The sequence below is a fragment of the Columba livia genome, chromosome 5 (genome assembly GCF_036013475.1).
Source record: "Columba livia isolate bColLiv1 breed racing homer chromosome 5, bColLiv1.pat.W.v2, whole genome shotgun sequence".
NCBI classification, from domain to species: domain Eukaryota; kingdom Metazoa; phylum Chordata; class Aves; order Columbiformes; family Columbidae; genus Columba; species Columba livia.
Window position 1 is genome coordinate 42,850,672 of NC_088606.1, and position 14,528 is coordinate 42,865,199.

Consider the following 14,528-nt stretch of genomic DNA (forward strand, 5'->3'; position numbering starts at 1 on the left):
CTGAAAATAACTTGTGCATGGAAAAGAACGTCCTGAAAGCTAAAGACAATGCAAAATAAACTGACCTTCCACTACTGCTAAGAGCACAAGCTATTTCTTACTGCATGGGTAAGCCTGGCGTGAAGCCAGTCTTACAGAGCAGAGAGGGGCAAGAGAGAAAAGGGCAACCCACCGGCAAGTTTGTGAGTGCTGGGACAATTCTGAGGGTGGCCAGCTAGAGTGAAAGATGCCAGTGGGGCTGTGCTTATGAGCTGCAAACTCTCCCATCCCTCAAGGTGTTTACAGAGCTCACCCACGGAAAGGCTCATGTGATGTTCTTTAAAAGAACGGCCTGAACTGCTAATGAAGGAAAGCTCCCGCAGAGATATCCCACCCCAGGAATGACCACCAGCTTCCTCCTCCAAGCGAAGCCCCCTCCAACACAGCAGCGACGGCCCTGGCTCCCTCCCCGCCCCCAGACCAGCAGCGGCCTCGCCATCCCCAGCCCCTTCCAGCAGAGCTCCCCTCCACTTCTGCCGCTCCGCACTGGCTCCCCGCCCGCAGCCCCAGCTGTCCCCCTTCTCCTCCTCCCCCGCACGCTGCAGCCCAGAGAGCTTTCCTGTTTCGCGGCGGCAGCGGGTATCTGGCACAGGCCGCGGCCGGGGCCCGGGGCAGCGGCGGACCGGAGCAGGCCGCCCGCCCGGCATTGTTTCTGCCCGCCGCCGCCCCAGGGCCGGGCCGGGCCGGGCCGGGCCCCGCCATTGCCGCCGCGCACCGCCCGCGCGGCTCCGCCGGGCCTCGCCAGCCACTCACCCTGACAGCTCCGGCCCGGCTCCGCGGCGAGAGCGGGCGGGGAGCCGCGGGGCGGGCTGCGCCGGGCCGGGCCCCTCCCCGCCGGCGGGCGGGGCTCGGGGCGCCGCGGCCGCACCTGGGCGGGGAGCCGGCCCGCGCCGGGGCCAGACAAAGGCGGGCAGGGCAGTGCCGGGGCTACCGGCCCCGCCGCGTTGCCCCCACGGCAGTCCCTGGCACGTCACACCCCCCTTTCCCTCCCCCGCACCGGCGGTGGCGGGCTCTCCCCGGCCCTCCCGGCGGCTGCAGTACCTGCCCTGCGGCTCGGCTCCCCAGCGCGGCGGCCGGTGACCAGCACGGCCCGCCAGGCCTGCTGTTCTCATGAGTCACAGCCCTGAACTCCCCTCCCGTCAGAACAATAATTCTGGTGACAGAGGGAGCTGTTCGAGCATGGAGCAGATATTATGCCAGGCCACCATCATCCAGCAACCCCTAACTGAAGAACGGAGCACTGCAAGGCCTGCTGCGAAGAACGAGAAACGCAGTACCTTCCACAAGAGGTACGAACAAATAGCCTGGCACTGCACTATCGTAGCATTCCATGTTCTGCTGTGAGATGTGTAATGACAGTGCTCCGGTGGAGCTGATTCATCAGCAATCTCTCCAGCACATCGCCTGACATTTTGAGATGCCTTTTCTACAGTGACAAGGGCAGTTGAAGAAGCTGGTATGGTGGAAACCAGGCATCAATAGCTTCCTCCTGAGAAAACCATTGAGCCATATGATGCAAGGCTGTGTTTCTTCAGACATCTTTTCAGCTAGCTGAAGAAAGAAGCCTCTTCTGGACACTGCAGCGCCAGCCATGCTCCTCACTGAATAATCATCCAAGTTACTTGTTCAACCATCTCAACCTCCCCCACTACAACAGGGAGGCACAAACATGCACAACAGCTTCTGCTTTTCAGTGTTTGACACTTGCAGCAACGGAGCTGTCATAGAGACAATCCCAAACAACACAGTTGCTCAGGTTGAGAGACTCTTTATTCAAACAAGCCACAGCAACACTGCTCGCTTCAAGGCAATGCTTAATTTAAACACAAGGGCATGAGGCTTTCCCATGCCACACTTTAGAACTCCACCCCTACAAGATGAACCACTGGAACAGTCTACAACAAAGCAGCAGCAACACTACCATATTAGTTTTAGATGATGATGTCTTGAAACCAAACATTCTGTTACAGATGCAAATGGCCTGGCAGAAACATCACAAACCATTTACATTAAATAGTTTACAAAAAAGCAATAGAAGTTTATACATTTCTTCTAAAAAACCAGAAAAGGGCATCTGCCTGATACCATGGAACAGAGGAGATATAGGAAGGGGAAGAAAAGGGAACCAGATGATCACTGACCATGATTTTTAAAACCCTAATTAGGAGGTTTACAAATATTTACATCTCTCAAGGGTCCTTCAAGTCATACATCCTACACAACAATATCTTCCAAATTAGACACTTGAGACTGAGAGACAGTTATGTCTACTTCACAAAATATTCAGAGCAGTTTCTAATTGTATGTACTGTTCAAGATGTTCAGAAGAGATTTATAAAAAGAGGCAAACGGAGGTGTCACAGTTTGCTGGTGACACAATCGGGGTAGCAAGAAAAAAAATTGACTGAAAAACCTTAGAACATGCCAAGTGAATTTGAGCTGTACATTTATCACCTAACACACACTGTGATGCACCAGAGAGAAACAACTTTTAACATTACACTGTAAGTCAGGTTTTGTGAGCTGACTATGAAATGGAAACAAGACTTGACTGTTCTAATTGACATGAGTGCGATATGATCAGCTCCACTGTGGCAGGCCAGGGCTGCAGAAGCACAGGCCCTGATTGCACAGCTGGCCCTTATCAAGGAGAGGACAAGAACCAGTGTGGAGGTTAAGTCCCACCAAATACCAGTCATATGCATACTAGAATTAGCAACCGTGTTCCATTACAACGCATTCATTTTTTATATTAGACTCTCAAATGAGAAGTCTCACGTCAGTACAGAAGTAAAGCACTCTGACTAATTTCCCATGCTTCTGAAATCCAAGTTTAATTTATTTCTCTGCAGGTGTCACATAAATATATTTTTCCACAGCAGGTCCCCTAGTCAATGTTCCCAACTCTGTATTCTTGATAATTACCTTCGAAACATCTACAACAATCTGTTTAGAACCAGTTCATTGTACTTGAAAGCCATTTTTTTTGTTGATTCCGCTTTGATATATCACCCTTTTGATGTAGCTTAAAAAGTTTAACCCTATTGCAAGTCTTGAAAACGGGGTGGGAAGAAAAAAAAAAAGTGTATCTATAAGTTTTACACAAGGGAAAGCTACCAAAACAGCAAAGCTTGAAGAAAGGCCAGGCCTGGCTGGGGCAAGAAAGTCAAACCAAATTCTAATTTTTCCACAATCAACTGATCTGCTATTGGATGCTGAAGAGTCAAAACTGTAAGGGCAACTTGCACCAAATCATTCTTCTTTCTGGCTTAGCCCTATTGCAAAGTCTTAATAACAGATTTTTATGAGTAGCCTTTTAGAATGCTTCATTATTTGAGACTTTTAGCATTTAGAAATATGCATCTTTGAAGTTTCAAACGAGTAGATGTGTTCATTGAAAGTGTATAGCAATACTTCCTCTGATACATAAGTAATAAATAGGGAAGGTCTCCCATAGCTGGTAGTCAAACATCCTGACAACTACTCAACCCTTTCTCATCTGCAGATGGCAACTCTAACAGTACTGCAGTTTAGCAGTAGCACTGGAAGATGCAACACTAAACATGAAAAAAATAAATCAGCAAAAAAAGGAAAACTGCAGCATAATTAGCTGATACATGCGGGACACAAATCAGAAAATTGTAATAGATGAGTTAGTGATTTGTTTTTTAAATTATTTTTGAACAAGGCTAAGGTCAGCTTAAGTGGCACAGAAGTTTCATTCTTCAGCCTCTGCTGTACCCCACTTTGGATCTCTCACTGACAGAGATCCAATTTCAGGAGAAACACCCTGTAAAAGCCAACCTGAAAGCTACCAGAATCACAAGACTCTGACTCAGAAACAGAATAAAATATAAAGGGGCAAAGGGGGGGTACATGAGACCCATATTTCTGTCCAGACTCCTGTAGTCCCATACACTAGAGAAGATTCAATAAGAAGCACCTCCTGGTTAGGGACCCTGGAGATCCAAGACTAACACTTGCGCCCAACAACAGACCTGTAGAAACGGAGATGAGCTCATGCTTTTCACTTAAAAATTGAAATGACCTCAGGGAACGTTTCCCCAGGTCATTTTAGAGAAGAAACCAACCCCGCACGCAGCCTCCCGAAGCGCCCACTCAAGGCACAGCAGATGCCAGGCCTGTATTTCCATCGAGGGGCATTGGGAAGGGGCCGATCCCGACTCCTTCACCAGCCCCTCCGGCCCACGCTGTCGGCCGCCGCCTAGGCAAGATGCCGGCAGCTCCCTACCGCGCCCAGGCCCACGGTGATGACACGCCGGGGACAACTGCAGCAAAGCAGCCTGAGCCGCGGCACCCTACGGCCCCGCGCCCGCGCCCCGCGGCAGCCCCAGCGAGCGGCCGCCGCACAGGCCGCAGCCTCCCGCTGGTAGCGGTCGCAGCGCGCGCCTCCCCCAGCCGCGAGAGCGGCTCCAGACGAAGCCCGGGCACCCCGGCTGTTCCCGTGGAGCCATGTCAACGCCGCTCGGGACCGCGCCGCCGCCCGCTCCCCAGGTAAGGCGTGGGAGGCTCAGGCCCAGCGGCGGAGGAAGGCCCACCCCGCCCTCCTGCGGGCCCGGGGAGCCGCGGTGGATGGAGAAAAGGGCCAAGTCCCCACTGGGGAAGGGAGAACGACGGCGACTCTCACCTGGGAGCCGGCGGGTCGGGCGCGGCGAGTGTCCGGCCGCTCCTCGGCAGGGTTTGAAATCGCTAACACCGCCCGCACCTCCCAGTGTCCTCAGTGCCCATTGGCCGGTGCCGGCCCCACCCACGCCCGCACCCGCTGATTTTATTGGCCCGTTTGAATCCGGCAGCAGTTATGCGTGCTCCGCGCCCCTCGGAGGCGGCTACTGGGCGCTGCCGGCGCCGCGGGGAGAGCGCCCCGGCACGGGGGTGGTGCCCGCCCGGTCCTGCGGCCTGGCACGCTCAGCTCGGGCACCACTGGAGCGCGACAGGGAAGGAGGCCGCTGCGCCCGCCCGCACCGCGGTGCTGAGGGGAGACTCGGACCCCTCGGCAGCCCCCGCGGGCCCGCTGAGGGCGGGGGGCGCCGGCCTAAGGCAGCCGTGCTGGGCCACAGAACCCGCCCCCTTTTCCCAAAGGGCTCAAGTAGCTCTGAGCTGAAGTTGATGGTAGTTTTGTTAGGACAAGGGGAGCAAAGGAACAAGAAGGAAAAGGGGCTCCTGGCTGCGTTCAGCTTCCAGGAGCAGGTTGGGCCTTCTCTTCTTTAATATCTTTACTCTGAGTTTGCAAAGCAGTAACTGTATGTTGTGGCAGCTGTGTGTTATCCCTCCAGTTTCTTCACTTCAGCTGAAGTAAAGGAAAAATTCTTGGGGGTAATCACAATAGATGACAAGTGTGCCATCAACACAGCTGCAATTCATCTTACAGTGCCACCTCTGCCCATAACACTGCAGCAGCATTGCCTTTTTTACTCAAGTTCAATGATTGTAGTTTTGTGTGACCTCAGGGAAGCCACTTTTGCACTATGCTTCAGTTTTGACAGAAGCAGGAATAAAGCTGGTTTAAAGGGTTTTGGCAATTGTTTCATCATAAGGAGACAATGAGGTAAGAGATTAGCACTAGTACTGCAGTGTCAGTTATTACTGAATATTTCATTCACTATTTGGTCTTTCACACCATTTAAACTCTTATAAAAATGCAACAGAATCTTGAACAAAACCCCTTACAGACAGAACAACAGCTCTTCTTCAGAGCTTTATTTACTACTGGGCAGAGGCTGGAGACCAGTACTGTCCTAATACTTACCAAAAAGACAAACATCCTTTTCTGCAGTTGTCATGTTAAAATGATAACAAAACAGAAAAGAAGCAAGGTGGGGGGCAGGGTGAGAGGTATTATGTGTGTGCAGGAATTTGCACAAGTGTGTGAGTGTGGATATCTGGGCCTTGATTCAAAGCTGTAGTGGTAGGAGTGTGTGTTGCAATCAAATTATCAAAAGAACCCAGACCCACTCCTACCTTCTTGCTCCTCTTAAATGAAGCAAAGTTGAGGTTCTGTGCAAATGAGTTTGGAACTCCTCTTTCAAAGGAGAGTCCAAATAACATGTATGATTCACAAACAAAAGCCAGGCAGAGTGGTTAAGAAAAGCTAAATTTATATTAAATTATCATAAACCCCTAAAATACTGAACACAGTGGTTAAATAACTCCAGAAAGTCCAATGTCTCCAGTGAGTAACATTAAAACCATTACACAGGAACACACAGAAATCACTGACGTTAGCTCAGGACAGACAGGAGAGAGGTTTGCTTTTTACATAGTAAATCAGTGCGCAAGAGATCATCCTCCAGTGGCCCTTCTACATTCTTAACATCCTAAGTGCAACAAGGGTCTGTTCTTCCCCAAAATGGGGAACCGAGATGCACTCCCCAGGCAGCATCTCACTGGAGCTGTCTCTAGGAAAAAGAAACTAATTTCTGCCCACCTCACTAGTAGAGGAGAGGCCATAGGAAATTTTACTGCTCCTCTTTGCCATAATCATTTGAGGAACGAAGCAGAGAGCAGCTATAGATGGTTGTTAGGCTGGAGTGTGCAGGGTCTCTCCTAAGAAGCTGCAGAGAATATTTCTTGATGTGGAGATCACAAGCACCATGAGTAGTTGTAAAGACTGACTGGGGTTTCTTTTCCATTTTGCACTTGCAACTCAGACAGCAATTACTTTGACAGGCTGACTGAACCTCAAGTGACATACCCAGGCAGATGTTTTCCTTCATCTCTATTGCACCTCAGGATGCTGGTGCACACTCATGTAGGCTATTGGGGAAGCCCCCTCCCCTCCAAACCCAAAGAAACCCTGCTCTCCTAGAAGTCAGAGCCTTCCTCCCCTTATCCACTTACTCACTCCCAGCTCTGACGCCCCAGCCCTTACACATGGTTTCTGTTCCAATCTGTTCTTCTGCCTACACTTCAGCCCTCTGGTGTTGCCCCTGCATGAGGCAGCTTAAACAGGCAAGGTCTGTCTCAGTGATGCACACTCCCTTCTCAGTTCTGTCGAGTCCACACCTCAATTCAGAAGTGCATCTGCCCAAAAAACCACAATGCTTCCCAGGCTGGAGTCAAATAAATAATTAAATAAAAATTTAATTTAAAAAAAAATCCTTTTGTGAGTAGGGAAGAGTCCCACATAAACACAGGGAAATGTCCAAGCCTTAGCTCCAAGTTCGTTTTCCACAGGAATATATACCAGTCAGCCCAATGGTGCAGTCAGAGTTTCAAGCCACGTAGCCAGGTCAGTGCTGCGACCTTCCCCTCTCTGCAAAGCTACCTCTGCTGTAAAACATACAGCCAACCCACTGGAAACTATTGTGTTTTCCAGGGGTAGCAGGACTGTTAGTATATGAACAAGGTTAGAGCAGAGCAGGATGGATTTTTTTTTTTTTTTCTTTTTAACCAGCTGGAAAAATATTACACAGGAGATGCATCCTCCCCACTCCCCCAGCATATGCTTTGCTCTCTTTACACCACAGGTGGGAATGTACTTGACCTCCTCCCAGGAGATAAAGAGCTTACAGAATTTGCCATGAGGGATTCTTCACTGGAAAGTTCTGCTTCCGAGTATGTGGCTTAGCACTTAATATTTTACTATGATAGTAACCATATGACTTGAGGTGTTAATGTAAATCTCATTTTTGAAGAAGCACCAAGAGATATTTTATCTTTTTTCCCTCTGAAACAAGAGATGACAAGAGAAGTCAAGAGAATATGAAAAGGTGGCAACAGCCTGTGGGAGCATGCAAGCCCCGGCTGCAGATGGTGCTGGGGTGTAAACGCAAGGGTAGGATTACATCCCCCCCAGAGGGCAAAGGCCTTGGAGACCAGAGAACAACTGAGGCTCTTGCAGCTGATGGGAAAAAATGACTTGGCAAGGAGAGCTATTTAGTGGTAAAAGAAGAGCTCCAAGTGCAATTCTATTTGATAAACAACTCTATTAAAATGGCCCTTACAGCTCCCTCATTATTGTCTCCTATCCTAGGTCAAATGGGCTCAGCCTGATAATGAAGAAGTTCCTAACTGTCAGCACTGAGCACTCTCCTGGGAAATACTTGACCTAGGAATTCTGAATTTTCCCTCATTACGGTAATCAAAGGTCCTAAAGGCCAAGAGAATTGGGGCCTTGCAGAATTCGGACTGATGGCAACTTAGAAAATTTTCTTTTTTATTTTGTTTTATGTCAGTTATGCAACGACAAGTGTAGAATTTGGGTCTTGATGAGATCCATTTCCTCCCATTATCTCTGTAGAGCTAAGAGCTATACCAATCTCCTCTTTCCTCATGTACAGCACTCGGACTCCAGTACCCACAGGGAGCAGCTCTGAAAGGGCCATTTGCTGACTCTTGTTTTTCCAGAGCAGAAACATGTTTTAACAGGAAAGGGGAGAACAGGAGCAGTGTCTACTGCCAGCAATAGACACAGCGCTCCAATCTGAGCATTCCTTACAGTTTTTACTAGCAGATGGGAAAGCAAGCAGTGATGCTCTCATGAAACGAGTCACGGCAACTGTGGTTACTCACTTTGTGCCTTTAAAAGGTGACCTGATGCTGTACCAGGGTCCCCTTGAGCCCCAAAGTATACCCCATCTATTCCAAGACCTCTCTCAAGCCAGATATCACTCAACACAAAGCCTCAAAGAGTGCTGCTAGTGCTGGCATGACTAGGGGAACTTCTGTGACCAGGAGATAGTGATGAGGCAGCTCTGCTCTCTTCATGGGCATCGATTATGACCTGGATGGCACAGGACTTGGCGGTTGCCAGAGAACACAGAATCTGAACCAGATTCAGGCCAGAGGAGTCACTGCAAAAGTTAATGTGGCAGCTTCCAGGAAAAAGGAACATATAAATAAACCACAGACAGTGAAAATGAGCCAAAAGGGTTCCAACCCACCCATCTTCCCTCTCCAACCACAACAGCACAGCTGCCCAGGCTCCTTGCTAAAAGGCAAACACAGTCTCTGAGCCCCTCGCAAGAGAGGCTGGTCTCTGTGCCCTTCCTTGCCTAGCAGGCAGAGTCTTGTCTTTCGTGCAGAGCAGAGGCGAGGGAGGGTACGAGCACTTCCAAAGTCACACGTACTTTAGACCTTGCTCTCCGTGGAGGGCTTGCGTTGGTGTTTCCAGCCTGTGTCTGGGAGTGAGCCACGCCGTTCAGGAGTGGCTGCTGCTGTGTTAACACTGCTGCATTCAGACTGTTCTTCCTGTAGCAGCTGCTCAGTTTCGGTGTCGTCCAGTGAACCAGAACTAGCCTGGATAGAAACCGTGTCTGTCTTCATGCAGACGTGGTCCCGGAGGATCCCTCCTCGGGAGCTCCGAATCTGCTTAAGGTCATCCCACTCGGAATCATCACTGGATAAAAGGCATATCCCCTCCACAATCTTGATCTTCTCCTTGGTGTAGCTGTGGTCAGGACCAGCCTAGGAAGCAGACAGATGAATGAAACACCTAATACATCTATGGAAAAATATGGCAAAGAGCAAAGCAGAGCTGAAATGTAGACAGTGAAGCAGACAAAAGGCTGGACCTCCATGGAAATGGCCACTGGCTTTGACTGTCACAATGGCAGAACCCATTCTAAGTTTCCCTTCAATTCTTTACTACCCAAGATAAATCTTCCCTGCAAGAACTATCATTACAAACTCTAAGAGCCTTCAAATCATGGAAAGGGAATGAGGCTCTTTTACTTCAACTATATGTATTCCCTGACAGTAGGGAATAAGAATGACACTGAGTCTAAGAAGGAAGGGGAAAAAAAAGGGAGGGGGGAAGCAGGAACAGCCAGCAGACTTCATGGTAAAAGGAGGCAGGGAATCAATTCTAGGTCTGCAGTATCTTTACATCTGAGTCATTCTAGATCGATCTCTCAGGAAATCACAGCTGGAATACCACTGTTGAGTCCAAGTCTCCCAGTGCCACAGGGGAAGGAGATTATAGGGAAACAGTGGGAATGATCAGAGGCTAAAGGGACCACACTGACATTAAAGCAGTGAATTCTGTCTAACTTGGATCACTGACAACATTAGAACATGTGATCTATCCCTGATGAGAAAGTGGAGTGGGTGGGGAAATACACATCTGGGTATACCTAAGAGCAGCAGAATTAAGGGAAAGTGGAAAGTATTTAGATTCTCAGATAAATAATCCTGGCTTATCCTTAGTAGATGAGGCTAAAATGGCAGGGAAGTTTGGGAAATCTATTAGACAGTACCTTTGGAAGACAAAGCCTGGGAAAGCTCTTCTCTGCGTAAGTCTTGCTGTGATCCCTGCTAGATGAACTAAGTGATCTAACAGATTATCTTTTTCAAATCTCACATACAGAGTATGAGTAGCCAAAGCATCTGCCATGGAGAACTACCTATACTTTCTTGACAGACAGCAGAGCTGGTTTAAGGACATAAAAGCAGCGGAAAAAAACCAGGAACAATTAGTATGGGACAGTGCTTGAGCCACGCAACAGAGCTTGAGTGAGGGAGGCAGGATCAAACACATACATAGAGTAGTGATACCTGACGTGAGGATGTGGACGGAAATCAGAAGAGGGAAGATGAGAAGCTATCTGAGTGATAAGAAAGCTTCTGAGGAGAAAACAGAGGAGAAACTAAGTGCTGCAAGATACCATATTAAACCCTCTCCATCCTGTGGCACACAGGGCAGACCTCTGCAGGGCCTTTAAAATGCTCCATTTAATAAGGGCTCTGGTTCTCTCCCTGTCCCACCCCTTCCAGGCAGTGCCCAGCCAGAAGCCACATCGCTGTTACGGCACCCCTTCCGGCTGCCTGGTTCCCCAGTGACTGTCCAATGCCGTCTTGGTGCAACAGTCACTAACTGGGACTGTGTCCAGGGAAGACAACTCCCTTTGACTCCTGTACTTCAAGGCCCAGCACCCAGTACAAATAAAATACAAGACACAGTGTGAGTGAGGGAGAAGCCAAGAGCTAAAGACAGATCTAATTCGCTACAGCTCACTGAGGAAGAAGTGCTGCTGGTTGATTTCCGTAAGAGTCTGAGCAATTCACTGAAGCTGTCCTCCCGTCCTAGAGGTAAATGCTGACAAGTTGCAACATTTTCACATACTAAGGCCTCTAACACTCAACAGCAGCTTGAGCTGGGCTCCCATGCCCTTAGTAGCAGCTCTTACCTCTTTCTTATAGCACAACTGGTTGTACATGGTTGGTTTGGGAATTGCTTCAATCTTCACCTCCTGGGTAGACGTTCGATATGAGGGATTACTGTAGGTCAGGTTCCCCAAGCCAGGGTCTGTGAACTTGGACTTATTATGCCTAGAGGGAAACAGCTGTCAGAAAAGACGTAGATCCCTGCTACCAGGATAGAAATTTCGTGAGCGCTCAGCAAGTGGAAATCTCCAACAATCTTCACTGTTCCTCAGAGAAGGAGAATGCTGACTTCACCTGGCTCTTCGGCTACCAGTGCATTCACCATCTACCAGTACAGCAAGGTACTGCCATGTCAGCACAGAAGCTATACTGGCAGTAACTGGTGAAGCTTTCTGGCAGAAAGCACGTGAGCTCACACATACACTGAGATATGAATTGTCTCACATCCCCATCCACAACTCATAAGCTCTCTGCAGGAAATTCAGCCAATAAGGCTTGAAATAATAGTTGCACTTCAAAGGCACAAGACTCAAACCTTGCAAATAAAATCATCAAACACTGCTTCTAATTGAGAACAAAGGAATTGTAAATGACAACAAAGAAAGATGAAGTGCTTTCAGAAACTTTCTTCTCTTACAACCCTAGATTTTACTATTGGCCAGGAGAGGGCGAAAAGGATCACTTACCTATATACAACTAAAGCAGCAATAAGCAGCAAAATAAACAAGATGCTGAGAAGACCTCCAATAATGTAGCTGACATGCAGTCCTTCTCCTGAAAGTGAAGAGCAAGGGTAATTTATGCACTCTCCTTAACTTCCACTGGGTAATACTGACCTCACTGTAACACCTAATACACCATACAGAAGCATGTAAAATAAAATGTCAGCACACCAAGGTTTAGCAGAGGGTTTTGTTTGACTTCATATGAAACCAAAAATATGACATATGTAACCCTTTGTCCCACCCAGGCCCCAGAAAACTGAGGAGCATTAGGATCTTAGCAATGGGGTTAGATGAATTAGACCCCCTTGCTGACAGGTTCTTCCCGCAATGGGTAGCAATTACCCTAGTCAACCATCCTAAAGACAAAGGGGATGGTGAAGAAGAGTATCATTAATGGAAAGAGCCCAATAAATGAGGTATGGAATGAAAGAAAACAGAACTATTCTTCAGACCAAAGTGTCATTTGGAGAAGTCCCCATATAGGCTAAATGAACATGTATGACTAATGTTCATCCTTAGACACTCTGCTCTGCTCAGACAGCATTTGAGTAATTCCAGTCTGAGATTCAGAAGTTTGAGTTTCATACACTATAGACTGGAAATGCCCTGGACATATCTGGAGCAACAACCCTGGAGGAGAAGAGTTAAAGAAAAGGAACTCACCCATGGTTGCTAACACTGCCTCATTGGCATGGGTACACAAGCCTCGCCTAGCATCTTTGTCCGAGCAGCTGAATGACAGGACAGTTAGTTACTCAAAGTAGTATCAACAGTGTCAAAGGTATCAAAAAGACAGGATGGGACAGGCTAGCACTGATATCCCTTCCATTTCCAGTTCAACAACAGAAGCCTTGCCTTATCTTCTTCAATATCCTCCTGTATCCAGAGAAGTGCAGATCATATACATATATATAGGGGAGTGTGAGTGTGTATAATATATATAAAGTATAGGTCTGCAACATCTTTATATCTGATGCATTCTAGATTCACCTCTCGGGTACAGAGGTGCATACATATATCTAGCTATCAGAACACAAATTTCAGCATCAGTGCTGAAGAAGGAAATCAGAATATCCTAGAATGAGCAAACATCTTCCCCTCCAACACATCATATTCAACAAAGTGAAAGTTTTGCCTTATAAATAACCCAGCCATATATTTAAGAACATATGGGGTTTTGTTGTTGTTTGGTTGGTTTGGTTTTGTTGTTGTTGTGTTTTGTTTGTTTTCATTGTTGTTTTTGCTGGGTAGCAGAAATAGCAGGCTGCAGGGAATTAGCACAAAAAAGTCTCTTAACTACTTGCACTGTAACTTAAATGTTTGAGCTGCAAAGGTTCTGTTCTACACCAAACAAGCTCTCTACTTGTAGCCAGGGCAGAGCCACTTCTGCAGATGTCTGGGTCATGTCTGAGATGTCTCAGTGAATTAAAGCAACACACTCTCCTCTCCTCCTCTCAGAAATAAGTTCTCAAAATTAGGACTTCAGAAATCAATCAAATTAATGATACGGTCTCAGGAGGGTTTTAACACTTCAGCACAGTCAGCCTATACACACTTTTCAATAGGACAGAAAGATGTCTGCTGAGCTGGTGAGAGATGCAGTGTTCTGCATTCTTTGTCAAAATGGTTTTCCCCATTATGTACATGAATTCTGGAGCTGGAATTGCCTCTTTTGGCTAGGAAGAGGCACACTTGGATGATGACAACCAGATGGAGCCTACATGTTGCACCTTGCACAAGCTGGGACTTTCACATCCCAATTCCAAGAGAACATGAGCACTTACTTTCCTTGCACTGCTTCCAGGGATGTGAGAGGTTTGGTTGTTGAGGTTCCTACTCTGCCAGGTGGTGTCTGACTTCTCTCACTTGCACTGGTGGGTTCAGGACGAGGGGGCACCACACCAGGAACTAGAGCAACAGAGAAAAACAAGTAGGACCCCAAATTTGTGGGACAGATAACAAGTCTGATAAGCTATAGAGAGTTTCCAAAATGGCCTATATGAGCAGCTTTCCCATCTCAAACCCAGTCTGTCAGCAAATAAGACAGAGGAAGGCTCTGTTGCTCACAACTGCCTTACTTCCAGTATATGACTTTGCATAAGTTTTTATACACTGAAGAGCTTCAGATGCTCTGGTTGTCCCAGCCATTGCATAACCAGTGGCAGTGGCTCACTTATGGAAGCTACTACCCTAGTGACACTCAGTAAACTCACTAGTAGAACAGGGCCGCCCATCTGGTTCATCCGGACATGCGCAGACAAAGTCAGAAGCCCTGGCAAAGCAGAGGTGAGTGCAGCCTCCATTGTTCACTCCACAAGCATTAGTACCTGGAAGGAACAAGCAAGTTGATAGAGATGTTGTAGATAACCAGGTCGGAGCTCAGAGCAACAACTTTTCTTCCAGCTCAGCCAGAGACACTTCCTAGAACTCCAGCACATGCCCTTCATCTAACTGCTAAGAAAGTGATGACAATAGCCAGACACTGGTAAGATTAGAGCAATCTTGAAAGGAAGGCACTGGAAATCATTAGACAGGAGGCTAGTCAACACAGCTCAACAGAATTAAAAAAAAAAAAAGCTCACATTCTTCTGATTTAACACAGTGTCAAATTAACACCACAGGGAGTGATGTTTGCTACTC

General features: G+C 47.8%; 2 protein-coding genes across 11 annotated transcripts in view; both read right to left on the reverse strand.

Annotated features, from left to right (window-relative positions):
* The window catches only part of CKAP5 (cytoskeleton associated protein 5), a 54,652-nt gene extending 49,838 nt beyond the window's left edge, over positions 1–4,814 (reverse strand). For 4 of the 7 annotated variants that reach the window (XM_065064732.1, XM_065064729.1, XM_065064728.1 and 1 more), the window contains exon 1: positions 4,688–4,814. The gene's annotated coding sequence lies outside the window, so the exon portion shown is untranslated. Of the gene's footprint in view, positions 1–792; positions 881–4,687 lie in introns of those variants that run through there. The other 3 variants (XM_065064727.1, XM_065064730.1, XM_065064733.1) reach the window with 3 other exon arrangements.
* Positions 4,815–8,198: 3,384 nt separating this feature from the next.
* The window catches only part of LRP4 (LDL receptor related protein 4), an 81,869-nt gene continuing 75,539 nt past the window's right edge, over positions 8,199–14,528 (reverse strand). For 3 of the 4 annotated variants that reach the window (XM_065064736.1, XM_065064735.1, XM_065064737.1), the window contains 6 exons: positions 14,102–14,215; positions 13,673–13,796; positions 12,552–12,619; positions 11,850–11,937; positions 11,187–11,328; positions 8,199–9,465 (listed from right to left, as the gene is read on the reverse strand). In XM_065064736.1, coding sequence (XP_064920808.1) covers positions 9,130–9,465; positions 11,187–11,328; positions 11,850–11,937; positions 12,552–12,619; positions 13,673–13,796; positions 14,102–14,215 — 872 coding nt within the window. In that variant the 3' untranslated portion in view covers positions 8,199–9,129. Of the gene's footprint in view, positions 9,466–10,554; positions 10,624–11,186; positions 11,329–11,849; positions 11,938–12,551; positions 12,620–13,672; positions 13,797–14,101; positions 14,216–14,528 lie in introns of all 4 variants that reach the window. The other variant, XM_065064738.1, reaches the window with a different exon arrangement.